The 25,610-nt window shown below is 48.5% G+C and overlaps 1 protein-coding gene across 4 annotated transcripts in view; it reads left to right on the forward strand.

Moving 5' to 3' along the window:
* Fubp3 (far upstream element binding protein 3) overlaps positions 1-24,412 on the forward strand; it is a 64,584-nt gene extending 40,172 nt beyond the window's left edge. For 3 of the 4 annotated variants that reach the window (XM_045153854.1, XM_045153857.1, XM_045153864.1), the window contains 11 exons: positions 971-1,069; positions 6,864-6,968; positions 7,787-7,889; positions 9,799-9,899; positions 12,579-12,720; positions 17,301-17,461; positions 18,204-18,277; positions 18,554-18,634; positions 18,797-18,873; positions 21,119-21,190; positions 22,147-24,412. In XM_045153854.1, the coding sequence (XP_045009789.1) occupies positions 971-1,069; positions 6,864-6,968; positions 7,787-7,889; positions 9,799-9,899; positions 12,579-12,720; positions 17,301-17,461; positions 18,204-18,277; positions 18,554-18,634; positions 18,797-18,873; positions 21,119-21,190; positions 22,147-22,301 (1,170 nt within the window). In that variant the 3' untranslated portion in view covers positions 22,302-24,412. The remainder of the gene's footprint in view (positions 1-970; positions 1,070-6,863; positions 6,969-7,786; positions 7,890-9,798; positions 9,900-12,578; positions 12,721-17,300; positions 17,462-18,203; positions 18,278-18,553; positions 18,635-18,796; positions 18,874-21,118; positions 21,191-22,146) is intronic. The other variant, XM_045153861.1, reaches the window with a different exon arrangement.
* Positions 24,413-25,610: the final 1,198 nt, after the last annotated feature.

Here is a 25,610-nt window from a genome sequence, read left to right on the forward strand (position 1 = left end):
TGACCCTGAGGAGGCTGCTGCCAGCTATAGGATCCCTCACCTAAGATAACCAAGCCAAGCATGCTATAGGATTTGGGATCCACCCCCAGCAAGTTCCTCAAATGGTGCATTTCCCAGCTAAGCATAACAGCAGCCATTCTGACTCAGGGAAAGGTTAGAAATGCACTCAACCTGAGTTAGGCTCTGCTATCTTGTCAGTTCTAGACAGACTTCTGCAAAGCTCTGAGGCTCTCTCAGCTGTAGGCAGGAAACATCACTTGCCCTGTATGCAGTCATACCCCAGGCTAGGGTTATGGAAGGCCCCTTACAACCTTGTATAAAGTGTGAAACTCAAAAACACCATAGGATTAGGTGTTCAGAATTCGAGTTTCAGCTCACCATTTTAGTCCTGGAACCTTAGGTGGCATGCTCAGGAGCACTGTTCACCTGTGACTGGGAGGTGGCAGGACTGTCATGGAGAGCATCAGTTTTAATTAGTTAAGGCTATACAGAGTACCCAGCTCAATGTGTGGCTTTCAGTAATTAATATTTGGCCGGGCGTGGTGGCACATGCCTTTAATCCCAGCACTCGGGAGGCAGAGGTAGGAGGATCGCCATGAGTTCGAGGCCACCCTGAGACTACATGGTGAATTCCAGGTCAGCCTGAGCCAGAGTGAGACCCTACCTCGAAAAACCAAAAAAAAAAAAAAAAGAAAAAAAATATTTGATGTTCAGTGGTTAATAATTAATATTTAGATGATCTAAGGGTGGAGACAAGAAAGAGAAGAGTTTGGGGAAATAGTTTTGTATGGCACATTGGTAATCTGTCTTGCACAACCTGTATGTCTGCATTCCCAGAAGCCAGGTCAGAAAGCTGTGCCTGTGGTAGATGAGACATGGGGTTATTGTAGTTGTGACTTGACCCAGTTATGCTCTGTGGGGCATTCTGTAGTTTTACCCATGACAATGAGGGTTGTGTGTTCCCCCACAGGAGCGGACAGGTGTGAAAATGGTGATGATTCAGGATGGCCCACTGCCTACAGGAGCAGACAAGCCTCTTCGCATCACTGGAGATCTATTTAAAGTACAGGTAGGGGGCTGGAGAGATGGCTTAGCTTTTAAGGCACTTGCCAGCAAAATTAAAGGACCCAGGTTCAGTTCCTCAGTACTCACATAAGCCAGATACACAAGATGTGCATGCATCTGGAGTTCGTTTGCAGTAGCTAGAAATGGTGTACCCATTCTCTCTCTCTCTGTCCTGCCCTCCCTCCCTTTTTCCTCTCAAAACATTGATTAAATAAACACTTTAAAGTACAGGCAGGAAGGAATAGCTCCTTGACCTGGGGTAGTAACCTAGAGCTTGGGTCCTGCTTCAGTAATGGTGAGCACCTGGGTGGTCCTTTAACTGGGGTATAGTGTGGTGATGGAGACATCCAGGATGGTGCTGCTTAAGGGTGGCTGCATCCGTGCATGTGCCTTGATAACCCAGCTCCTCATTTCCACTGGCTCAAGTACTCATTAAGTCCCATGAGACCAGGCTGTTGCTGTGGATAAAGCACATGCAGGTAGTGCTGCATAGCTCCCACAAAGGCCTTCCAGCTGTGAGTGCAGATGAGCAGGCACCCTGTGCCCTGGGATCCCAGAGGCACCTGCAGTGAACAGTCAGAACTCAGTCTGTGGTTATCTGGGGGCTGTAGTCTTCACCTCTTGGTCCAGAAATGCAGTTGGCTGTGAGTGTCTATTCTCAGTGAAATGCCAGCACTCTTCCTCGTGTTGCTGATGGTCTTGCCATTGCTGCACCCAGGCTGCCAGCCACTATCAGTGAAGGTTACCAGTCCCTGGCAAAATACATTCTTCATATCACACACGCCCCTCATTCATCTAAACTCCATTGGCATGCATATATACAGTATGAATGAGAACAGGTTGGAGGGCTAGTTCCTTCATTCCAGGACCCGCTGGGCTTTCCTCCCCCAGAGCTTCCAGCATTCTGTAAGTGTAGTCAGGGCCTTTTAAAAGCCAGATTGCGGGGCTTGGGAGCTGGCAATTAAAAGTGCTTGCTTGCAAAGCCTGCCAGGCCAGATCCAATCTCCAGTACCCACATAAGTAATACATGCATCTGGAGGTAGTTTGCAGCAGCAAGTGTTCCTAGCACACCCATACTTAAACATACACATGCATACACTATTCAAATAAGTTGTTTAAATATTTATTAAAAAATAAAGATCAGCCGGGCGTGGTGGCACACGCCTTTAATCCCAGCACGCGGGAGGCAGAGGTAGAAGAATAGCCGTGTGTTCAAGGCCACCCTGAGACTACATAGGGAATTCCAGATCAGCCTGTGCTAAAGTGAAACCCTACCTTGAAAAACCAAAAAAAAAAAAAAATTAAAAATTAAAGATCAGGGCTGGAAAGATGGCTTAGCAGTTAAGGTATTTGCCTGCCAAGCCAGAGGATCCTGGTTCAATTCTCCAGGACCCATGTAAGCCAGATGCACAAGGGAGCACATGCATCTGGAGTTCCTTTGCAGTGGCTGGAGGCCCTAGTGTGTGCCCATTCTCCCTCTCTCACTTTTTTTTCCTCTCTCTCGCTCGCTCGCTCTCTCTCTCAAATAAATAAATAAATTAGTAAAATAGATATTTAAAAATAAATGGAGATCGGGGCTGAAGAGATGGCTTAGCACTTAAGGCGTTTGCCTGCAAAGCCTAAGGTCCCAGGTTCTATTCTCCAAGACCCACATGGTAGTGCATGTGTCTAGAGTTCATTTGAAATAAATCTTAAAAAAAAGAAATAGGGCTGGAGAGATGGCTTAGCGGTTAAGCGCTTGCCTGTGAAGCCTAAGGACCCCGGTTCAAGGCTCGGTTCCCTAGATCCCACGTTAGCCAGATGCACAAGGGGGCACACGCATCTGGAGTTCATTTGCAGAGGCTGGAAGCCCTGGCGCGCCCATTCTCTCTCTCTCCCTCTGTCTTTCTCTCTGTGTCTGTCGCTCTCGAATAAATAAATTAATTAATTTAAAAAAAATAGAGATAAGGGGCTGGAGGGATGTCTTAGCAGTTAAGGCGTTTGCCTGCAAAGCCAAAGGATCCCAGTTTGATTCTCCAGGACCCACATAAGCCAGGTAAGGGGGCGCATGCATCTGGAGTTCTTTTGCAGTAGCTGGAGGCCCTGGTGTGCCCATTCTCTCACTCGCTGTCTCTGCCTCTTTCTCTCTCTCAAATAAATAAATAAATACATAAATAAAATACATTTTTAAAAAAAAAAAAAAAGACTGGCCGTGGTGGCACATACCTTTAATCCCAGCTCTCGAGAGACAGAGGTAGGAGAATTATTATTGAGTTCAAGGCCACCCTGAGACTATATAGTGAATTCCAGGTCAGCCTGGGCTAGAGCAAGACCCTACCTCAAAAAACAAAACAAAACAACAACAACAAAAAAAGATCAGATTACATCTTAGCTTTTGTTTATCCAGTCAAGGGTCCTGCTGCTGTTATAAGTAGAGTTCAGGTCTGTGGAGGGCCTTGCTGACTGCAGGTGCCTGACTCCCAACAGCCTTCCCAGTGTTTTAAGTGCCTCTTTCTTTGTTTCTTCATTCTCTTCCCCCCCCCCCACCTTTTTTTTTTTCTTTTGAGAGAGAGGGAGAGTTGGCGCACCAAGGGCCTCAGACCTGCAATGGAACTCCAGACGCTTGCACCACCTAGTGGGCATGTGCAACCTTGCGCTTACCTCACCTTTGTGCATCTGATTTATGCGGGATCTGGAGAGTCAAACATGGGTCCTTAGGCTTTGCAGGCAAGCATGTAACTGCCAAGCCATCTCTCTAGCCCTGATTTTTTGGGGTAGGGCCTTGCTTCTAGCCTAGGCTTTCCTGGAACTCACAGTGATCCTGCTACCTTTGCCTCCCTAATACTAGGATTAAAGCTGTGCCCTACCACACCTGGCTTTGAATGCTGTCTTGATTTGTTTGTTTGTTTTTGAAGAAAGGTCTCTCTCTAGCTCGGGTGACCTTGAACTCATTCTATAGCACCTGGCTGAACATAAACTCATTGGAAGTTTTCCTGTCTCAGACTTCTGATTGCTAGAATTGTAAACATGAGTCACTAGGCCTTTAGTTTTTGAGAGAGTCTTACATTTTCTTATACTCCTGCTTCTATCTTGGGGTGCTGGGATTACAGGCATGTGACACCACACCGAAATTTACAAGGTGCTAGGGATTGTGCCCAGGGCCTTGTGCATGCTAGACAAGCATTCTACCAATTTAGCTACATCCCTAGCTTTTTGGATGGTGTTTTCTTGAGGAAAAAATGTCCATCCAGGGGCCTGGGGAGATGGCTGAGCTCCTAAGAGTGCTTGTTTGCAAACCTGCAAACTGGATTTCTGTTCCCCAGAACCCATGGAAGCGCATCTGTGATCCCAAAGTGCCTGCAACACTGGAAGGCACAGCTCAGAGAACCTGGAAGCTCACAGGCCAGCTAGATTGGTGCACATAGAATGGCCAAAAGAAAAAAAAAGTGTAAGGGGACAACCCTGTTTCAAGTGAAGTGGAGAGAGAAAACACCCCAGGGTTGCCCTCTGACCTGTACATCTGCACCATGGCACATGCACACTCATCCATACACAGATTTAAAAAGTCAGGCCGGGAGTGGTGGCACACGTCTTTAATCCCAGCACTCAGAAGGCAGAAGTAGGAGGATCGCCATGAGTTCAGTGTCACCCTGAGACTACACAGTGAATTCCAGGTCAGCCTGAGCTAGAGTGAGACCCTACCTCGGGGGGAGGGGGGAGAGTTGGGCTGGAGAGATGGCTTAGTGGTTAAGGTGCTTGCCGGTAAAGTCAAAGGACTCAGGTTCAATTCCCTAGTACCTACATAAAGGAAAAACAAACAAAAAAGAAATAGAGCACAAGACTTACGCATCTAGAGTTCATTTACAGTGGCTAGAGGTGCTGGCATGCCCAAATTCATTCATTCTCTCTCAAAAAAAAAAAAAAAATATTAAAAGGGGGTGCTGGAGAGATGGGTTAGTGGTTAAGGTGCTTTCCTGCAAAGCCTAAGGACCCAGGTCCAATTCCCCAGTACCAGTGTAAGCCAGATGCACAAGGTGATATGTGTATCTGGAGTTCATTTGCAGTAGCTAGAGGCCCTGGCTTGCCCATATTCATTCTTTTATTCTCCCTCTCCTCTCCTGTCCTCTCTTCTCCTCTTTCTCTCAAATTTAAAAAAAAAAAAAAAATTAAGGGAGTACTGGAGAAATGAGATAGTAGTTAAGGTGCTTGCCTACAAAGCCTAAGGACCCAGGTTCAGTTCCCCAGTATCCATGTAAGCCAGATGCACAAGGTGGCATGTGTATCTGGAGTTCTTTTGCAGGGCTAGGGTCCCTAGCATGCCCATTCATCCTCCCTCCCTCCCCTTCTCTCCCTCTTCCCCTTCTGTTCCTTTCTCCCCTCCTTCTCTCCCTTCTCTTTCTCTTTCTGTCTTTGCCTTGCCCATGACATTGGGCCTGATAGCAAGCAAAGCACAATTTTTAACTCAAAAATTACATATTCCACATTTTATCTGGGAGTGGTCTGCCATATTTCAGTTAAATAGTTTTTCTTTATCTTTGTCCAACATTTTATTTTGAAAAACTTCAAAACATCTGGCCAGCAAAAAACAGTACAGTGATAACTGTCCACCTCTGACCACCTAATGTTTTCTATGTTTTTTTCCCCACCATTTGTGACTCCGCCCATTCTTAGGTGTATCTCCTAATAACAACAGGCCAAAGAAAATTGGCAGTAATTGCATCGTGTCATCTACTTCCCATCTCTGTCCTGTTTTCTCCAAGTGCTCTAAGACTTCACTTACTCTTTGTGGGTTCATCAATTTGGGGCTTTTTCATAACCAGCAGTCTATCTTAGTTCCCTCATGGCCTTGCATGGTGATATATTGCAAGCAGGTCCTCTGTGTAGATTTCTGTGGCCTGGTGCAGGTACAGGCACTTAAACATGTGCATTCTTTTGGCAGAGGACTATAGGATCTGCCTCAAGGCAGGTAGTGAGGCATTCTTGTGGGAATTGGGTGATAGAAGTAGTTTAATTGGCTGGGGTTAGACTGGTAGGTAGAGCATTTGTCCAGCATGTACATGGGCCTGGCTTCTATCCCCAGTACTGGAAGAAAGAAAGAAAGGAACAGGGCAGGAGAGATGACATACTGGTTAAGCACTTGCCTGTGAAGCCTAAGGACTCCAGTTTGAGGCTCAATTCCACAGATCCCACGTTAGCCAGATGCACAAGGTGATGCATGCATCTGGAGTTCGTATGCAGTGGCTGGAGGCCCTGGCATGCCCATCCTCCCTCCCTCCCTCCCTCCCTCCCTCCCTCTTTCTCTCTCTCTCTCTCTCTCTCTTTTCATCTTTCTCTCTATGTTGCTCTCAAATAAAATTTTTTAAAAAAAAAAATTTAGAAAAGAAAGAAAGAAACATATTAGCTAAGACATAAGAATTCTGAGTGGTCTTCTGTGGTCTGGCCTGCCTGGGAAACTATTAGAAGTTTATTTCTTCTCTTGGTGCTGCCCGAAGCCAGCTCTACAACCAGCCCTGTCACTAGAGGGGAGCAGCATCAGGGAGCTAGGGGCATGTGCTGACCCAGCTGTGACTTGGGGATAAGAATGAGTGGGCCCCTGTTGTTTAAACCTCGGGGCTCATGTGAGGAACATGTCCCCTAGGGTCTTCTTGGTCATGCTTCCTGGCAGCTTACCAGTGTTCTGACAGTTACAAGTGAATTCTCCTGCAGCTGAGCTCCTTCACAATCTTACATACACTTTGGGGGTGGGGGCTTATCCTGACATTTCACCTGGTGCTCTTTTTCCAGGACTTTGCTCCATGATGCCTTTTGTCTTTATGCAGCAAGCAAGAGAAATGGTACTAGAGATCATCAGAGAGAAAGACCAAGCTGACTTCCGAGGGGTGCGTGGTGATTTTGGATCCCGGGTAGGAGGCGGCAGTATAGAGGTATGCTAGAGTTACAGATCAGTGAGCAGACAAGTGGGGCTAAGGTTGCTTGTCATGTTTCTCAGCTTCTTGGCCTCAATCTGCTTTTGTGTCATTTTCAAAACAGTCTTCAAAAGCTGTAAGCCTACACTACTGCCCATTGATATAAAGAAGGGCCAGGACCAAGTGTGGGGAATCTACTGCATTATAGGGCAAGGGGGTTTAACCCCTGGCTTCATAGTTATGCTTTTGAGGGTTAAGTTGCCTCCAGTTAAGGGCCAAACTTTTCTTGGTGATCTGTGTTGTGATTTTTTTTTTTTATGTTGTGATTTTTATCAAAAGTGGATGCCTGTTTTTTGAAGTATAGTATGATCAAAATCAGTCCTTGAGAATGGAAGTTCGATATATGTACAATGTGATGGACATTGTAAACATATTTAGTGTAGAATGCCAGATACAGGGGCACAACTGTGGACAGCAAGAATAGAGGTGACCAGGTCCTAGGCAGTGTGATTAGTGGGTCAAGTTGGAGGGGTGATGGAGAGGTTATGTAGGTCGATGAATGCCCGAACATCAGTTGTTAAAGCCTGTATATTATCTTACCGGGTTTCCCTCTTTTATAACTCTTTAGGTCAGGTATCACACTTATAGTAGTGAGGAATGTCACCATGAACCACCATATTGCTCCTAAAGGAAAAATATGCTTTGTTATTTCATTTCCAGAATTACACTGTAATGAAAAACAAGTCATCTTCAGTAACAACCTGTTATTTTAAAAAAAAAAAAAAAAGCAGCCAATTTTCCAAAGCTCTAATGAGTTTTTGTTTCTCTGTCTCTAGGTATCTGTGCCTAGGTTTGCTGTTGGGATTGTGATAGGAAGAAATGGAGAAATGATCAAAAAGATCCAGAATGATGCTGGTGTGAGGATTCAGTTTAAACCAGGTTGGTTTCCGTGACTGTCGCAACCCCTTAGTGTTATATTCACATGTAAGAGAACAAGGGCTGTTAGTTCATACACATACACTTTCTTTGTCTTTTGTAACATTTTGATACCACCTTGCCAATCTGTTTTCTCTCCTGCTTTTCATGTCTTGCATAGGGTCATACTGCCTTTTGGTGGCTTTGTAACCAAGCCTTTCCAGACACTCCCCAACACACACATACACTTGTAAAATGTGAAGAAATCACCATGGAATTTTCAGCTTAGAATTTTGCTAGGTAAAGATTTCTTTGAAAAAAAAAAAATAAGCCACTAGGACAGAGGAACTGGCTTAGCAGGTAAAGCGCTTGCTACTCAAGTGTGAGTGCTTGACCCCATGTAAAAACCAGACGCTCTGGGGGCTTCTGCGATCCCTGTGTGCAAGCAGCAAGAGGAGAGGGACACAGGACCGCTTCCTAGAAGTTTGCAGGTGGTGAGCTTGTACTGAACAATAGCCAGCATCAAAGTAGAAGGTGAGGACCTCCTCAGCCTCTGGCTACACATGCACACACACACCAACTAAGACTGCCACCACCACTACTGCTTGGCTTCTTAATGACATTTTTAAATGAGTTTTTAAAAATATTTCTTTATTTGAGAGAGAGAAAAAATGGGCATGCCAGGGCCTCTCGCTGCTATAAACTACTCCAAACACATGTGTCATCTTGTGCATCTGGCTTATGGGGAGTTGAATCTGACGTCCTTTGGCTTTTCAGGCAATTGTCTTAACTATTAAGCCATCTCTCCAGCCCCTTTTAAAAAATATATTTGTTTTTATTAAAAACCTTTATTTTTTTTAAGCCGGGTGTGGTGGCACACACCTTTAATCCCAGCACTGGGGAGGTAGAGGTAGGAGGATCACTGAGAGTCCAAGGCCACCCTGAGACCACATATTGAATTCCAGGTCAGCCTGAGCTACAGTGAGACCCTACCTCAAAAAAACAAACAAGGGCTGGAGAGATGGCTTAGCAGTTAAGCGCTTGCCTGTGAAGCCTAAGGACCCCGGTTCGAGGCTCGGTTCCCCAGGTCCCACATTAGCCAGATGCACAAGGGGGCGCACGTGTCTGGAGTTCGTTTGCAGAGGCTGGAAGCCCTGGCGTGCCCATTCTCTCTCCCTCTATCTGTCTTTCTCTCTGTGTCTGTTGCTCTCAAATAAATAGATAATTTTTTTTTTAAAGTTTATTTTTATTTATTTGAGAGAGGAGAGGGAGAGAGAGAATGGGCGCACCAGGGCCTCCAGCCAGTACAAACAAACTCCAGACGTGTGTGCCCCTTCTGCATTTGGCTTACGTGGGTTCTGGAGAATCGAACCAGGGTCCTTTGGCATTGCAGGCAAACACCTTAACTGCTAAGCCATCCCTCCAGCCTCCTATATCTCCCCCCTCCAAAAAAAAACACAAAACAATATTTTATTAGTTATTTGAGCAAAGGGAGGCAGATAGAAAGAATGGGTGCACCAAGGCTTCCAGCCACTGCAAATAAACAAACTTCAGATGCATTCACTACCTTGTGCAGCTGGCTTATGTGAGTACTGGGGAATTGAACCTGGGTCCTTAGGCTTTGTAGGCAAGTGCCTTAACTGCTAAGCCATCTGTCTAGCCCTTAGTGTTTTGAAATTGTTATACAATTATACATGATATCTTTTTAAAAAATAGCTGCATTTGCATGATAATTTAGTATTGTCCTGAAACATGCAATAGAGATACAGTTATGCACACTTCCCTGTTGGGTAAACCCCTTCAGAAGAGTCCATGAAACTGTTGACAGTCTCTTCCCTTTTGGCACTGGTAAGAATGTTGGCTGTGAATCAGATTGGCTGGGTTCCTTCTAAGCATGGTCGTTTCCTAACCCCTCCCTCATTCGTTTCTACAGACGATGGGATTAGTCCAGAAAGAGCAGCACAGGTCATGGGTCCTCCAGACCGGTGTCAGCATGCAGCCCACATCATCAATGAGCTGATCCTTACTGCACAGGTGGGTAGATTTTGGTCAGGGAGTTCAGTCTGGTGCCCCATGAGGGCATTTGCCACAGAGGCCTTTGTTGGAGACCAGCTGCTGCTTTCTCCAGTTTTGTCTTTTTGCTGCCTGTGCAATTTGCCCACTGGTATTACTCTATGCCTTCATTATCCAGAGTGGAGGATTTCTTCATCTGATAATTTTTTTTTTTTTCCCCCGAGGTAGGGTCTCACTAGCTCAGGCTAACCTGGAACTTACTATGTAGTCTTAGGGTGGCCTTGAACTCATGGTAATCCTTTTACCTCTGCCTCCCCAATGCTGGGATTAAAAGCATGCGCCAACATGCCCGGCTTACCTGGTAAATTCTTGCCTCTTTAAACTATTGAGGTGAAATAGCAAGTAGAATACTTGGTGTTTCCGACAATCAAGCATATTTAGTATCAATTACATTAAGTGAGATCCAGAAAGCGCTTCTGGGCCAACCTTGAACTGAAGGTGATCCTCTCCTACCTTTACCTTCCTAGTGCTGGGATGCATGCACCACCATGCCTAGCTTGCTTTTTTTTTTTTTTTTTTTTTTTTGAGGGTAGGGTCTCGCTCTAGCCCAGGCTGACCTGGAATTTACTATGTAGTCTCAGGGTGGCCTCAAATCTACAGCAATCCTACCTCTGCCTCCTGGGTGCTGGGATTAAAGGTGTGCACTTCCATGCCCCACTTTTTTTTTTTTTAATTTTTATTTATTTGAGAGATAAAGAGGCAGAGAAGGAGAATGGGTATGCCGAAGCTTTTAGTCCTGCAAACAGATTCCAGACATGTGTGCTACCTTGTGCATCTGGCTTTAAGTGGGTCCTGGGGAATCAAACCTGGGTCCTTTAGCTTTGCAGGCAAGACCTTAATCACTAAGCCATCTCGCCAGCACTCTTTTTTGTCTTTTGATGTAGGGTTTTGCTGTGTAGCCCTGGCTGGGTACATAGCAATTAAGAAGTACATGCTGGCCTCAAATTTGTGGTAATCTTCCTGCCTCAGCCTCCTGAGTGCTGTGATTACAGATGTGTGCCCCCAGGCCTTGCTCCTGCACTTGCCTTCATGCTCATCTTTGGGACCTGAGTTAGCATCTGTCATGTCTGTCAGTGTGTGTTAACACTGAAGCCTAACGCCTGCTTGCACTGGGCCTTTTGACTATAGTAGGTTGACTTCCTCCAGGCATGTAGGAGTGCAGAAAAGTTGACCCTTAGAGTCAAGAAAGATATCAACAGGTTGGAAATTATCTCCTAGCTCTGCCTTTTGCCCTGTGACTGACTTTTTCCCAGAGATGTGACCCTTGCCTCCACTCTGAGGGTGTAGGGGATGCTTCTAAATTACATGTGTGTAGATTCCACCCTAGGTCCCTGCATCCGGGGCTTAGGTTTTAAGCAGAGCCCCGGGCATTTCTTAGGTTCAGTCTGGTTAACATCCTTTCTATAGCAAGTGTGTGGCTGTAGCTGCAGAGGCTGTGTGTTCTTGTGTTCACAAGAAAGCCTTGTCCCTGAGATCTGGCATACACAGAAAGTTGCCTGCATGTGATAGAAAAAGAGAGTGTTTTAACATAAATCCCTCAAATTACCTTGTTTACTTGTCAGTTGTCTCATAAAAGCAGAGTGCAGAGAAAAGCACTCCAATTATCTCAGCTCTCTGCTGGTTTCGATTCTGGGTGAGTGTTGAGTTTACTCGTAATCGACACAAGTGGTTTTTGGCAGACACCTCTTCACTGTGTTGAACGACGATTCGGCTTCCTTGTGTGAAGAAGACTGTAAGTTGACCAGGCTCATCTCAACACTTAGGAACATAAGTCCTGGTGAGATGTAGTGACCGAAGGTGGGAATAAAGCCTGCTGCCTTTGAGTGGGATGGAAGAACTCCTCCTTGTTAGGGTGAGACAGGACCCAGGACTTTGTTGTGGACACCTCCAGCCCTAAGCCCACCTGCCAGGTTCCCTCTGTCCTTCACTTTTTGGCAGCATGGTATAATATTGCACTTGTGTAGCTCAGACTGGCCTCCCAACCCTCAGCCCCCGAAAGCTTGTTGCGGGTGTGTGCATCGTGCCTAGCTTCATTCTGAAGTAGTCCTCAGTGGCCGAGTTTGAGTGTCTTTCTACATTTTCTTAGAGGTGGGACCACTTTTTCTTTCTAAAACTTTTCATCCTATCTGCTGGTTCGAGAGCAAAATATCCAGACTTCCAGAGCAGTGACTAGGTTGTCCTGCCTGGCTGGGGTAGGTTATGAGTCACGTACCACCACATGTGCCACTTTTGAATGTTCAGAGCTCCTGAGCACCCCATACGTGGCTTGTGATGAACCTAGCATGTGTTGGCCACCAAGAAGAGCAGCCTCCGCTTCAAGCAGAGTCCTAGTCTTGGCGCCTGTCGGTGAGGGCCTGTGATGAAAAGGCACTGAGCAGTTCTCTGGGCTTCAGATTGGCATCTGCCTGCCTGCCTGTTTCAGGCAGATGGGTGTGCGTATGCGATGAGCATGACCACTTGCGTCTTTCTGCACACAGCCCGATGTGCTTCATTCGGGTTTAAAGAATACTTCCAAGTCTGAACTGTTGAAAGTCCACTGCATAGTATGGGTTATATCCTGTTTCTTGACCTCCCCAGAAAAGGTGAAATGGGCTAGTAGCAGTGACAGAACTCATCACTAGAGGCTTATTTCCTTTCCAGGAAAGAGATGGCTTTGGAGGCCTGGCGGTAGCCAGGGGAAGAGGCCGTGGCCGTGGTGACTGGAGCGTGGGCACCCCTGGTGGCATCCAAGAAATAACATACACAGTGCCAGCAGATAAGTGTGGTCTCGTCATAGGCAAAGGTAAGAGATGATTGCCAGGGTGTCCATCCCCTACAGCTGCTCCAGGGTGGGAAGGCAGTCCAGTATGACTCTGAAGGGGTAGGAAAGCCAATGCACTGTTGGCTGCTGGGCCCTGCCTGGTGTGGCTTTGTGTTCATACTCTAGGGCCTCTGACGTGTCCTATCATGATGGAGGCAAAGCACTTTTAAAATTTTTATTTTAAAGCTGGCCGTGGTGGCACACACCTTTAATTCCAGCACTCTGGAGGTAGAGGTTGGAGGATTGCTGTGAGTTTGAGGCCACCCTGAGACTCCATAGTGAATTCCAGGTCAGCCTGGGTTAGAGTGAGACCCTACCTCGAAAAACCAAAAATATATATATATATATATATATATATATATATTATTTATTAATTTACAAGGAGAGAGTAAAAATGGGTATGACAGGGCCTCTAGACACTGAAAACAAACTCCAGATGTGTGCACTATTTTGTGCATCTGGCTTTATGTGGGTACTAAGGAATCAAACCCTGGGCTGTTAGGCATTTTAGGGAAGCACCACTGAGCCATCTCTTCAGCCCCTAAACACTTTTATTGTTTGTTTGTTTTTGTCTTAGTTTTTCAAGGTAGGGTTTCACTCTAGCCCAGGCTGACCTGGAATTCACTATGTAGTCTCAGCGTGGCCTCAAACTCATGGCGATCCTCCTACCTCTGTCTCCCAAGTGCTAGGATTAAAGGCACGTGCCATCACGCCTGGCCCCAAAGCACATTTTTGAGTATAGACATCTGATGAATAAAACCCACTGCCTGCCCAGAGCAGCTCAGGCTATTGAAGAGAGACGGGGCAGGGTGAGGAGGCTTGGGGCACTTTCTATGGATTGATGGGATGGACTCAGCCTGGGAAACGAGAGCAGCAGCTATGCCCATGCCCTCGGCAGAGGAACTTTCTGGCATAAGTGTCGCTTGTTTCCCTCACTGGACTTGAGCACTTGGTCTCTGTCAACAGATGTGAGGGTGGCTCTGTCCTTTTCACAACACATTCACCATGAGTAATGGATGCCCTGTGTAAAGAAGTGATTGTGTTAGTTGTTCTTGGACATTTTGGAACATAAAGTAGAAACCCTTGGGAGACCTGATCGGGCCTTGGGACCAGGAAAGGGCCACCTGGCAGGGTTGATCTCCCTGGGAGTACTAAGCAGAGTCCCACTGCTGGCAGGACTTCTGTTTGGCATTGGGTTTTATATTTTCCTTCATTGTTCATTTGACAGCATATGGAGGGAATAAATACTGCCTTCTCCCCAGAGTGTCTCAGATTGCTTTGATCATCAGATACCTCCTAGATGTTTGGGGTGCTCGTGTTGCAGGGAACGTGTCGTGGGCTGTCTTACCAGCAGGCCTGAGGAACCAACAGCATATCCCTGGGAACTGGAGTGGGAGTTGCTCACCACTCCTCCAGCCCCCAGGGCCTGCATTCATCCCTGCTAGGGCACAGTGTGTTTTGTGCTCTTCACAACATTTCTTTTCTCTATCCATGGCATTATCTTTCAGATTATTGACCACTTGGGTGGTAGGAACAGTGATGGTTTTGTTTTTGTTTCGTTTTGAAATGTGGTAGCCCATACTGGCCTTGGCCTCCTGAAGACTGGAACTAGAACATGGTAGCTGACATTCCAGTTTGTTTCATTTCCTGTGCAGAATGCCGTATGTACCTGCACCTAACTAGGCAGTAGGCCTAATTGCTGGGAGGTTGAAGTTGTGGTTGTCTGGAGGGGGGGATGAGATCTAGGTGCCTTGGCCTTTTGAAATCAACCTTGTCAATGATGTTTCCACTTGAGTGTCTCAAGACCACCTAGTCTGTACCACAGCAGCTCCTCTCTTGTGTGCGCACACACGCAGCAGCGGGGAAAGGGGCCTTCCTCCACAAAACCACCCAAGTGGGTCTAGAGGATGGGACTGACAGAATGGAGCAATAACTGACAGTGTGTCCCCCATGCCCAGTATTGGCCTGGGGCATTGGCATTGGCAAGGGGAGGTCTTTCATGTAAGGCATTTCCTTTTCTTGGGAGCAGTAGCCCATGCAGCCAGGCTCAGCTCTCCCAGCCGCTGCCCTTGGACAGACACGCAGCCTCCTGGGCCCTGCTGGATTTCCATGATAAACACAGCAACATTGACAGATAGTGTGGCCAGCCCTGCTCTTGTCAGCCAGGCCTTTTAGCAGCTTTGATTAATTGCTTTACGATTTCACGTCCAGCCGGGGGCCACTGGTGGGTCGCTTCTGCCCCCCATCAGGTGGAAGAATAGAGCAGGCTGCTGAATGAGTCGATAGACAGCCACCATGTGCCAAGCTGGTGACCTCATTTTGAAGGAAGATGAACTTAAATTAACTCCTTCTGGCCCCGTGCAGTTTTGCAGCGCCTCCTTGCCTTATTAGCATGCTCCCGAGGCCTCTGGGGCTGCTGGTTTAGGACCTGAGGCAGGGGTGGCTGGGGGCTCTGCTGTCTGGGCCCTTGAGGTCCTCATTTTCAGGTGCTCTTGCCTGCAGACCTGCAGATCTGGGCAGAGGCTGGTAGGTAGGTGTTCTCACATGTTGGAACTACCTATAACAATGGCATGTGTTTCTTCTTGGCTTTTGCGTCCAAAACTTGCCAGAGAACAAAGCAGCTTGCTTTTCATGGGCTTAGAAGGTAAAGGCGTTGGCCTGTAAGTAGGGCCCCAGGAAGGGCTTGCACCTACGCTGGCCATGCTGCCTCCAAACCAAACAGGACTGCCAAGATAAAGAACACAGGGTAGGCTTCTGAGGCTGTTAGCAGTAAACTTGAGAAACATGTAAAGGAAGCCACAAGCATGAGGCTTTGATTGGCTTTGATTTTTTTTTTTAATTTGTCTTTAAATTTAAAATGGCGGCTGTAGAGATGGCTCAGCTGTTAAGGCATTTGCCTGTGAAGCATAAGGACCCAGGTTTTGATTCTTCAGGACCTACGTAAGCCAGATGCACAAGGTGGTGCATGCATCTGGAATTCGTTTACAGTGGCTAGAGGCCCTGGTGCACCTATTCATTCTTATTCTCTCTCTCTCCCTCCCTTCCTCCCTCTCTCCCTCTCTGATAATAAATAGTTGTTTGTTTTTGTTTTTTGTTTTTTTCTTTCGAGGTAGGGTCTCATTCTGGCCCAGGCTGACCTGGAATTAACTATGTAGTCACAGGATGGCCTCGAACTCACAACAATCCTCCTGCTTTTGCCTCCCAAGTGCTGGGATTAAAGGCATGTGCCACCATGCCCAGCTTATAAAACATTTATTTTTTACAATGGCTGGACCAGATTGCATTCCCACCAGCAGTGTAGAAGGGTTCCTCTTTTTCCACATCCCCGCCAACATTCATGATCATTTGTTTTCATGATGGTGGCCAATCTGACAGGAGTGAGGTGGAATCTCAATGTAGTAAAACATTTATTTTTAACTGAAAATAGCCCTAAACTAAACAAGCATATTTTTATAGCCAACATACAGCTGTTGGGTGTATCAGCCTCCAGCCTCTGTCCTCAGCATGAACCTGCCCTCCCTGCCCTCAGGAAGACCACCAGATGGAGCCTCTACTTTTGCTTCTGTTTTGGATAAAGTAGGACAAAGCTTGTCTCTACTCTGCCCCCTCCTCAGCTGCCCCTGTTGTTTAGTAGTTTGTGTAGATGTAGCTCTCCCTCACTGAGGCAGAAAGCTGCAGTGTGTGGAGGTCTGTGAGATCTGTTACAGTGGCACGTCATTCCAGACCGAGCGAGGCTGGCTGTGGGCAGGGCCACTCCATCTTAGCTTTTGATCACCTGGGTCTTCCTGCTCCCCACACCAGACCTCCAATGTTTTGTTTTGTTTTTTAATCTTGTTCCTATTTTACAGAGCTTGTGTTTTGACTTTTCCTTGTGCCTTCTCTGCCTCCAAGTTGACAGAGTGAATCTGTAAACTCTGTGAAATTTCAGAAGAATCAGACCATTGTTCCCCAGGCTGGTGGAGCTTTTGTTACGTAAATTTCATTAAAGAGACTGAGACTTTCAAAAGTTTTTCAGAGTTCAACTAAATTTTTATTACTCAGGCCTTGTGACCCTCCTGCCTTGGACTGTCTCTGTCTTCCTCCTACGCCCCTCCCCCCAGCTGAGAGAGGACAAGATGGAGTATTGAAGGCCTGAGTGGTCTCCAGGAATTACTGGGGCTTGTGGAGGAAGGGTGGGCCCTACAATAGCCAGTGCCCATTGTGCATGGCAGAACCATCAGGTCACCATTGCCCTGACAAGGATCAAGTACCTTCCTGGGAGAGCAGACCTGCTCTGGCTGGGCTGGGGGTACTCAGAGCTGCCTCCAGTAATGAGCTCCATGTGCGCCTCAGCCCAGACATTCATATAAGGCCCCATGGCCATAAAGGCCACAGTCCAGCTCCAAAAGGTCTGCTTCAGTCCAGGTGCCTGGTGTTGCCAACAGGAAGCTGTGGGTGTGGTCTGAGACATTGGGCAGTTCACGGGCCAGTGCCAGCATGTGCTTAGTTCTTACTGCCTCCTGATCAAAGCACTGCACAGCCTGGGCACTGTTACTATTTCACTCTGTGTCTCCTGCCTGCAGGGGGCGAGAACATCAAAAGTATCAACCAGCAGTCAGGCGCACATGTGGAGCTGCAGCGCAACCCGCCTCCTAACACTGACCCCAACCTGCGGATATTCACCATCAGGGGTGCTCCTCAGCAGATCGAGGTGGCCAGGCATCTCATAGATGAGAAAGTTGGCGTACGTACACGGCCCTTTCCCCACCTGCCTTATGCTAGCTGGATTTGCTTTTGGATGTCCAAGGTACCTGCTCTTCCCCAGAACCTTGTGCTTCCTGACTTTCCGTCCTCATCACATGCGGGCAGCCCATCCTCCTTTGCCAAAGGAAAGGATGGAGGCCCAGGGAAGGCCAAGGCCAGGCCCAGACACAATAAAGGAAGCCTCTGGCATGACAGGCCAAGGCAGTCAGTCCCAGAGCATGTCCCCTGCAGGCTTAGATAAGCAGCCTTCTCCCAGCAATGCCCCTGGACTCCCTTAGGTGTCGCCCTGGTCACCAGTCCTGCAGGCAGCTTTCATTGACTCTGGCTTTAGTTTCAGGCACCTCAAAGCAGATAAAGAAAGGGAGTGTTGATGGAGGACAGATGGGCCACTGCTCACCTCAATGGGGACGTAGAATGGCAGAAAGAGCTCTGGGCCAGCCTAAATTGACGGGAGAGTCAAGCAGGTTGGTCCTCCCCCAGGGTGACATGCCAGGGCATTCGTGGTGGTGCCAGGACTGGCTGTGTGGTGGTCTTGGTCACTTGAGGGCCAGAGCCACTGCTGCAGACGAGTCTGCAGTGGGGAAGGAAGCTAGTGTGAGTGCAGAGCTGTCTCCTTTACCTACCTTGCCTCCCAGAGTGAGCTTTGCCCCTGGTGGGCCTGGGCTGGGGCAGAGCACAAGACCCTGCAGTAGCAGGATGAGAGCTCCTTTGTGCCCACACAGGGTTCTGGCCTGGGAGCCCCCACAGCATTCGGACAGAGCCCTTTCAGCCAACCTCCAGCTGCGCCTCATCCCAAGTGAGTCTTCTGCCTCCCTCTTGACCCAAAGGCGTCATCACTGCCGAGACCCCGCTACCCAGAAGTGCTTGCCTCAGTCCCGGTGGGGCCAGCACTGTTAATTTCCTCTCACTCGTGACACCTGTAGCCTGTTGACCAGTAAGAGTGAAGACCAGAGCCAGAGGTCTTCCAGGCACCCCCATCTTCCTGGGGGGGCACCACTGCTCGGGTAGAGTGGGAGAGCGGAACTTGCCATGTGAAGCTCAGGGATTTCGTTTGCTCCTCCCCTTGCTGCAGCACCTTTCCTCCAAGGGGCTCGGGATGCTTTCCCAACATTGCTGCTAAAGTGAACGGAAACCCCCACAGCACCCCTGTGAGGTAGGTGGCCTGAGGCCGGCTGGAGCAGAGCCATCACCTGGCCCGGTGCCAGTAGGCATGGCCCGCTCTGCTTGGTGTGGTGAGGGAGACAAATAGTGAAGTGGCCAGCGGTGGGGAGGAGCCATGGAACCACTATCATGCACGGCTCTGTGTCATCCACAGTGGTCCTCCGGCTTTTCTGACCCAAGGCTGGGGCAGTACCTACCAGGCCTGGCAACAACCTGCACAGCAGGTCCCAAGTAAGTGACTCGCAGCAAAATGGGTGGTGCATCCCTCGTGGAGGCCAGAGGTGGCCAGCCTAAGGCTCTTAGGGGAACGGGGTCCTTGAGAGCCTCTGTTCCATTCCTGGTGCAGCATGTCCCTCCCAAGAGGGAGCCCCAGGTCCTGCACTTGGGAACGTGTATACGCACACAGGAGGCTGGCTTGCCCTGGCTCACTTGGCCTTTCAGAGCGGGGGAGGCCTGGGGGAGGGTGTGTGTGAGCGAGCTGTCATTTGGGAATCCCATAAACAGGAAGGCCCTTGGCATAGTTTGATGAAGCCTCTCCTGCCTTCTGCCTTCTTGGAGGGCCCAGCTCCTGCCTAAAGCTCTGCCCATGCACACTGCTTCCTCGAGCAGTCTTCTGCCTGCTGGGGACCCTTCCCACCTCTTGTCCCAAGGTACCTTGTCCTCTCCAGCAGCTTAGAAAGAGGCTTTTTGTTTCCTGAACTCAGGAAGCAAACAGGGAGGAAATTGGCTCTGCCTAGTGATACATGGCCGGGAAACCAGTTAAAGTGCTTATACAGGATGAGGCCCCTCCGCACCATGCCCACACTGGCTTCATGTTGTCCTTCATACAATAGAAGCCCTCAACTGAGGAGAGCTCAGGTTCTTTGGTCCCCCTGCAGCTTCCCTCCCTCCCATGAGCGGATGGCCCCTTTGTCTAGAACAGAGTCTGCAGGCCATCACTGTGTGGACATGGGCACACTCCCCTCCCTGGGGGTCCTTTCATCTGCATATTGAGGGGTTTCCGTTTCGTTTCTGAAGTTCTTAAAAAGCTCTGGAACTATAGTTTTAACATACAAGTATCATACTTTGGTGGGAGCTACATGTGGTAAGCAGCTGTCCCCAACCTGATTTCTGCTTTTTGTCCCCACTGTCTGGGCTTGCTGTGTCCCAGAGCCTATGGACGCCTCACTTTCAGTTACTCACCTTCTCACATCACTGGCTCGTTTCCCCATAGAGCCAGTTTCCTCACCATGCTGGGCTTGTGGGACATGGCTCTCATCTGCATGTGCCCAAAGGCAGCAGGTGACAGAGTTATGGTCATATTTGCCCATTATGCTCAGACTGAGGTCCTGTGACAAGTGGTAGACCATAGGGACAGCAAGACCTTGAGAGAACTGTCCTCTCCCTTGGAGAAGGTGGCACTCGGGACTAGGATTCAACAGAGGCTGCAGCCTTTACCTATATGACAGAGTTCCATTTTTTGTTTTTGTTTTGTTTGTTCAGGACACATGGAAACAGTACCTGAGTTTGTTGCTGTTGTTTAAAATATTTATTTGAGAGAGGAGAGAAAGGGCACTCCAGGGCCTCTAGCCACGACAATAGAATTCCAAATGCATGTGCCATCTTGTGCATCTGGCTTACGTGGGTACTGAGAATCGAACCTGGGTCCTTTGGCTTCGCAGCCAAGTGCCTTAACCACTAAGCCATCTCCAGCCAAGTACCTGAATTTGATCAGTGGAAGTGTGTCAGAAAGCAGTCCTGTCCCAGGGACCCATCTGCCTCTGAGGATAGATCAGCTGCTATATTCCTGTTCTTCTGTCCCCCGGAGGAAAGGGAGACCAGGCTGTCTCCCTTTTCTGTGCTGCACATGAGACATTTTGCTAGATGGGTTCAGTGGCCCATCCCTCCACCAGCTGCAGTCTAATTCTGAGAGGAAGAAAGATGTTGAAGGGTACCTTTTGTGGTCCTCAGCACATGGCCATTCAAGTCAGGTCTGACCTCACCAGGAAGGTCTACCTAGTCCTTTGGTCATTTGCCCCTGAGCTGAGGCTGCTCTGGCCTAACACTAGCTGTTGCCTCGCATCCCAGCCTTCACTGCTAACAGTACAGATGAGGCACTTGAGCTCTTCACAGAACAAGCCTTGTGCAGACAGGCCAAGGCAAGGTCAAGGTCCCAGAGAGGTGTCTTTGTGACTGCACTTTCATCAGGCTCTGTGCAGGTTCCCACATGCTCCTGCCCTTCTTGTCCAAAGGGGCAGCAGTTGGGCACTGAGCAAAAGGGCCTGATGTCAGCACCATTTGGACTGTGTCCCCTAGGTACTTGCTAGTGCCCTGCTGGCTCCCAGCCCCATCTTCCAAGGATCGCAGCTACAGCCTTGTTTGGCAGCCTACTGCGCTTTCCAGGCTGGGCCCTGGGTGGGCCGGACAGAAGCCCATGAGTGCAGAGGGCCAGGCTGCAAGGAACCCAAGGCCTGACTGCTTCTTGTTCTTTGCACAGGCCAGCAGAGCCAGCCGCAGAGCAGCCAGCCCGACTACAGCAAGGCCTGGGAGGACTATTACAAAAAGCAGAGTGAGTGCCGAGGGCTCTGCACACGCAGCGCCACGCGGCCGCTCAAGCCCATAGGTGTCATCGTCCACAGGGTCACCTTCTTGTTCTTTGGTGCCTTCCCCGTGTGACTAAGTCTCAGTACCCTCTTGGCCTTCCTCCCTGCCATCTATCAGAGGAGGCTAGGTGTGGCTTTGGGTCTAGCCTGGCCCAGTCCAACTGAGCTTGCTGTCTCCTGACAGTTGGTCACAGTCGAGAGCCCGCAGCTCAGGGAAGGGAGGGAGCATACAGCTTTGCTAGGTGCTGAGTAACTTATTCTTCTTCCTATGGAAGCTGCTCCCCCCCCCTATTTATTTATCCATCTATTTATTGCTGTACCAGAAACTAAGCCAGACTTGTAGTGCTAACACATACACACACGTGTCCCCCAAATGAATGGCAGCACCACCCAGCCTCTGTGGGTTCCCATTACAGCCAGTTTTGGGTCTGGTGTGGGGCTCAGGTGGTGGCATCTTGTACCTGGGGGTGTTTACCCAGGTCAGGGTTGTTGGAAACGGGTTGGTCCTAAGGCAGGATCATCTCAGAAGCCAGGGAAGACAGTGTCCCAGTCACCTCATCAGTAGGGACCTGGGAAATCTCAAGTGCTCCTTGTTCCCTGGGTCTTATAAATCCACAGTCCAGGCACCAGTGCTTACTTGAAGCCTCTGTGGGGCTTGACAGTATAACACCCGACTCATTCTCTTACTGGCATTGGGAGCTACTGGGCGGGTAGCCAGCACAGGGTGTCTTACCGAGGTGTGGCTGCAGGTGAGGCATGGCAGAGCCAATAGCAGAAGGCCAGTGGTGCATTATGCAGCACCCGACAGCATGGGCCATCCAGCCTGCCTTCACCCCTGTCCAGAAGGCAGCCTTGGGGAAGGGGTCTCCCAGTGCCTCTTTCTCTTCCCCTCCCTTAACTGTATTTCTTCTTTGTCAACCAGGTCACACCGCCAGCGCTGCTCCTCAGGCCAGCTCCCCACCAGACTACACGATGGCCTGGGCGGAGTATTACAGGCAGCAGGTCGCCTTCTACGGGCAGACGTTAGGGCAGGCTCAGGCCCACAGCCAGGTCTGTAGCCAGTCCCCAGCACCGTGAAGCCTCCCAGAGCAGCCTTCGCCCTGTCTCCCTAGCTCTGTGCTTGCCTGGTCCCAGGCTGAGCACACTGAGCCGTGGGGACCCCCTCCTTGACCCAGGGAGTGGAAAATTGCCCATGCAGCTCCTAGAAGGAAGTACTGCTTTTCCCTCCAGCTGTGCCCATGGCACCCATGAGCATTACCCATAAGGTCCAGTGCTGAGTGCTGTTCTTCCTCTCTCTGGGCCCTAGTTTCCCTAATTAAATGAGTGTCAGACTTATGCCTGGCACTGCTCAGTGCGACTTGGGACACTCAAGAAGCTGCTCTTGAAGAGGGTGTGGCTAGGTGGTAGCCTTTCCTGGGCAACAGTGGGTGGTGGCAGAGGCAGCAGTTCCTCCCCTTGGGGACCAAATAGGTGGAGTGCTGACTCACCTTCTTCTTGCCTGATAATTTGCAGGGTCCTGCCCAACCATAGGCCACGCATAATCTTAAAGCAGGACAAAGGCCAAGTGCTCCTGCAGAACACATTTCAGGGGACCCCATGCCAATCACGCCTTTGATTCCCTCCAGCCTGCTGTTTCCTGCCTGGCACTGTCTGGGCTGGGCCCTGAGGAGCAGCATCAGGCCCGGTGGTGACCCAGGAGCAGTAGCACTCGCTCCCTCCCCTTCCCTAGTGCCCCTAGCCGGAGAGAACTGTCCTCCCCAGGGCTTTCCTGACCTGAGACCCTGAGGTGCTTAGATCCACAGCGGTGCTTGGTGGTGTACAGCGCCTATCACCTCCACCTGGCGCCAGGCTGACCCCTCTCCCTCCCCCCACAGGAGCAGTAGATGGGCGTCTGCGGTGGCTCTTCCCTGAAATCAGTGTGAGAGAAAACCTGTTTGTAACAGAGGTTTTTAGATTTGCAGACCTTTTGATGAAGAACCTTTGTTTTGTTCTGTGAAACACTATATTTAGATTAACAGAAATTTTCTAAAAATCGGGAAAGTTAGTTACTAAATATTGCTGATAATTTCTGTGTCATGATTCTTGTTTGTCCCTTCAAATGTATGCGCTCTGGGGCTCTTTGGAGCACTACCTGCAAAGTCAGATGCCAGAGCGTGCCTCACAGCAGACGCTTCATCAGCACGGCAGGTTTGCTTTTGTCCTGGTCGCTCTTTATTGACAGTTGTTTCTGTTGCAACAGAAAAGTGGCTTGGAAGTCTTAGGTGGTATGTAACGAAATCTTTTTTAAAATTTTTAAACAGTATTTAAATATTCTTAAATGTGTAAATTCATTACGTGTTTTACTTCTAATTTCTTGTATCTTGGCTGCCTGGTTTTATTGCATTTAAAAAAACTGAACTATTATGTATTGTAATTAATGATGTGAATTCTGAATTGAGACAGGTAATTGTGTCGCTGTCGAGCAGGGGCGGGGGGGCATTCGTTAGGGTCTGTAACTTCTAGAGCTCGGGGGGAATATAAAATGTGTCCGTGTGTTTAGCATACGTATTTTTATGTCTCCATTACTGGTTACGATTGTGTATCTAAGACCTCCAAGCTAGTTTTAAAAACAAAACAAAAGGCCTTTCTCTATTCTCTCAGAAATATAAATACTGTTATTTTTTAATATTAAAAAGAAATTCAATATAACTTTTAACAAACACTGTGGACATTAAACCATATAAAAATGTAGTAACTATTTTTTAATTCCAAGGTGTTTTTTGCTTTTTTCTTTTAAATATTTTCTTAATATTTGTCAAATTAACTAGATGAATAAATAAATCTAGTATTAACCACAGTATGAATTAAAAATAATTTTGATTTAATAAAAGGGATAATATGATTTCCAATGTTTACTGTAGTGTATCTTGTACAGATAACATGTATTTTTAAAGGACAAGAAAACTGAATTGAAGCTATTTTTTCTTGCATTTTTAATTGACCTGAGGAACATTCCGTTTGAAATGTGCTGAAGTTGCAGCTTGTTTCTCTGTTTTCCTTACAATGCTTGAAATGTCTAACTATTAAAACAGGCAATTGGAAAATGTTATGCATGTTATTTTTAAAAAGGTGTTCTTTTTATTTTGACTGACAGTTCATTTTACACTATATATAATAAAATTTCCACGAGATGCCTTGTGGGCAAAGTACTCTTGTTTGTTCTGCTTGCTTGCTTGCTAGCACTGTTCTTCCCCCCACACACACTCCCTACTGGCCTGGGTAGAGCAGAGGACTCTTGCACTTCCTGGCAATGGTCACCTTACCCTGTGTCAGCCTGAGTGTCAAGCGACTTCGTTAAGTTCATTTTATTTTAGTGGCTTTGCATAATTTGACCCATTGACTTTAAGGTCTCCGATGAGGATCAGCCCCCTTTGTCACATCAGAGCGACATGATTCCAAGAAGTCATGCTGAGTGGGCCTGGCAGAGGCATAGAGTTGAGAGGACCCAGCCAACTCAGCACCCAGTGCTGTGACCTCCAAGAAACTCAAGAGTGCCCGTCGCCAGCTAGGCTGCTGCCCCGTGCCCCCCACGCCTCCATGTCCCCAGTGCTCACCTGTGGCTCTGGTGGATGGCACATGAGGGACCCTGGGATGCTGTAGATCTGCGATTGCCAGCTTCTTTTGTTGTGGTTTTGTCACCCTTGCCCGTGCAGGTTAAGCAGGCCTCCACAGCCTGCTGGCCCTGGACTACCGAGAAGGGGAGGAGGAAAGAGGAGCCTTCCACTTGTTTTGTTTCCCAAATTTCCTGTGGCTGAAGCAGCCTAGACATGGGGTCCTTTTAGCTCAGACACAAGCCCAATAGACCCTGCTCAGATCAGAACACGTGTGTGTGTGTGTGTGTGTGTGTGTGTGTGTGTGTGTGTGTGTGTGTCCCGCTCCTTGTCTGTACCACACTCTCTTTAAGAGGAGGCAGAGACGCATCTGTGGCTCCTTTAGCCCAAAAGGGGGTGGAAAGTGTCCCATCTGCACCACACCAGGGCCTGTTGAGAGCCGGAAGACAAAAAGGAGATGTGGCATCTTTAACTACACCTCTAGAGAATCGAGTTTGACGTTGAGAAATTGAATAGTGAAAGGCACTTGGGGAGGGGGAGGGCCAGCCAGGAGGGCATCAGCACTGATGACGGTAATGGGAGTTGGGGAGAGGGCATTACAGGGAAGACTTCCTTCTAATTCATCTTCCAAGCCCAGTGCCAAAACAGCATTTGGCATGGTTCACAGGGAGCGATTGTGTGATAATGAACCCTAAGGTGTCCCTTAATTGAAGACTGAGCATTGCGGTTTGTGCCAAGAGTCGTAAATGGTGCAGGCTTGCGGGAGGATGCATTTTCTTAAATGTATCGGTAAGTA

This window comes from Jaculus jaculus, chromosome 1, assembly GCF_020740685.1.
Source record: "Jaculus jaculus isolate mJacJac1 chromosome 1, mJacJac1.mat.Y.cur, whole genome shotgun sequence".
Classification (NCBI taxonomy): domain Eukaryota; kingdom Metazoa; phylum Chordata; class Mammalia; order Rodentia; family Dipodidae; genus Jaculus; species Jaculus jaculus.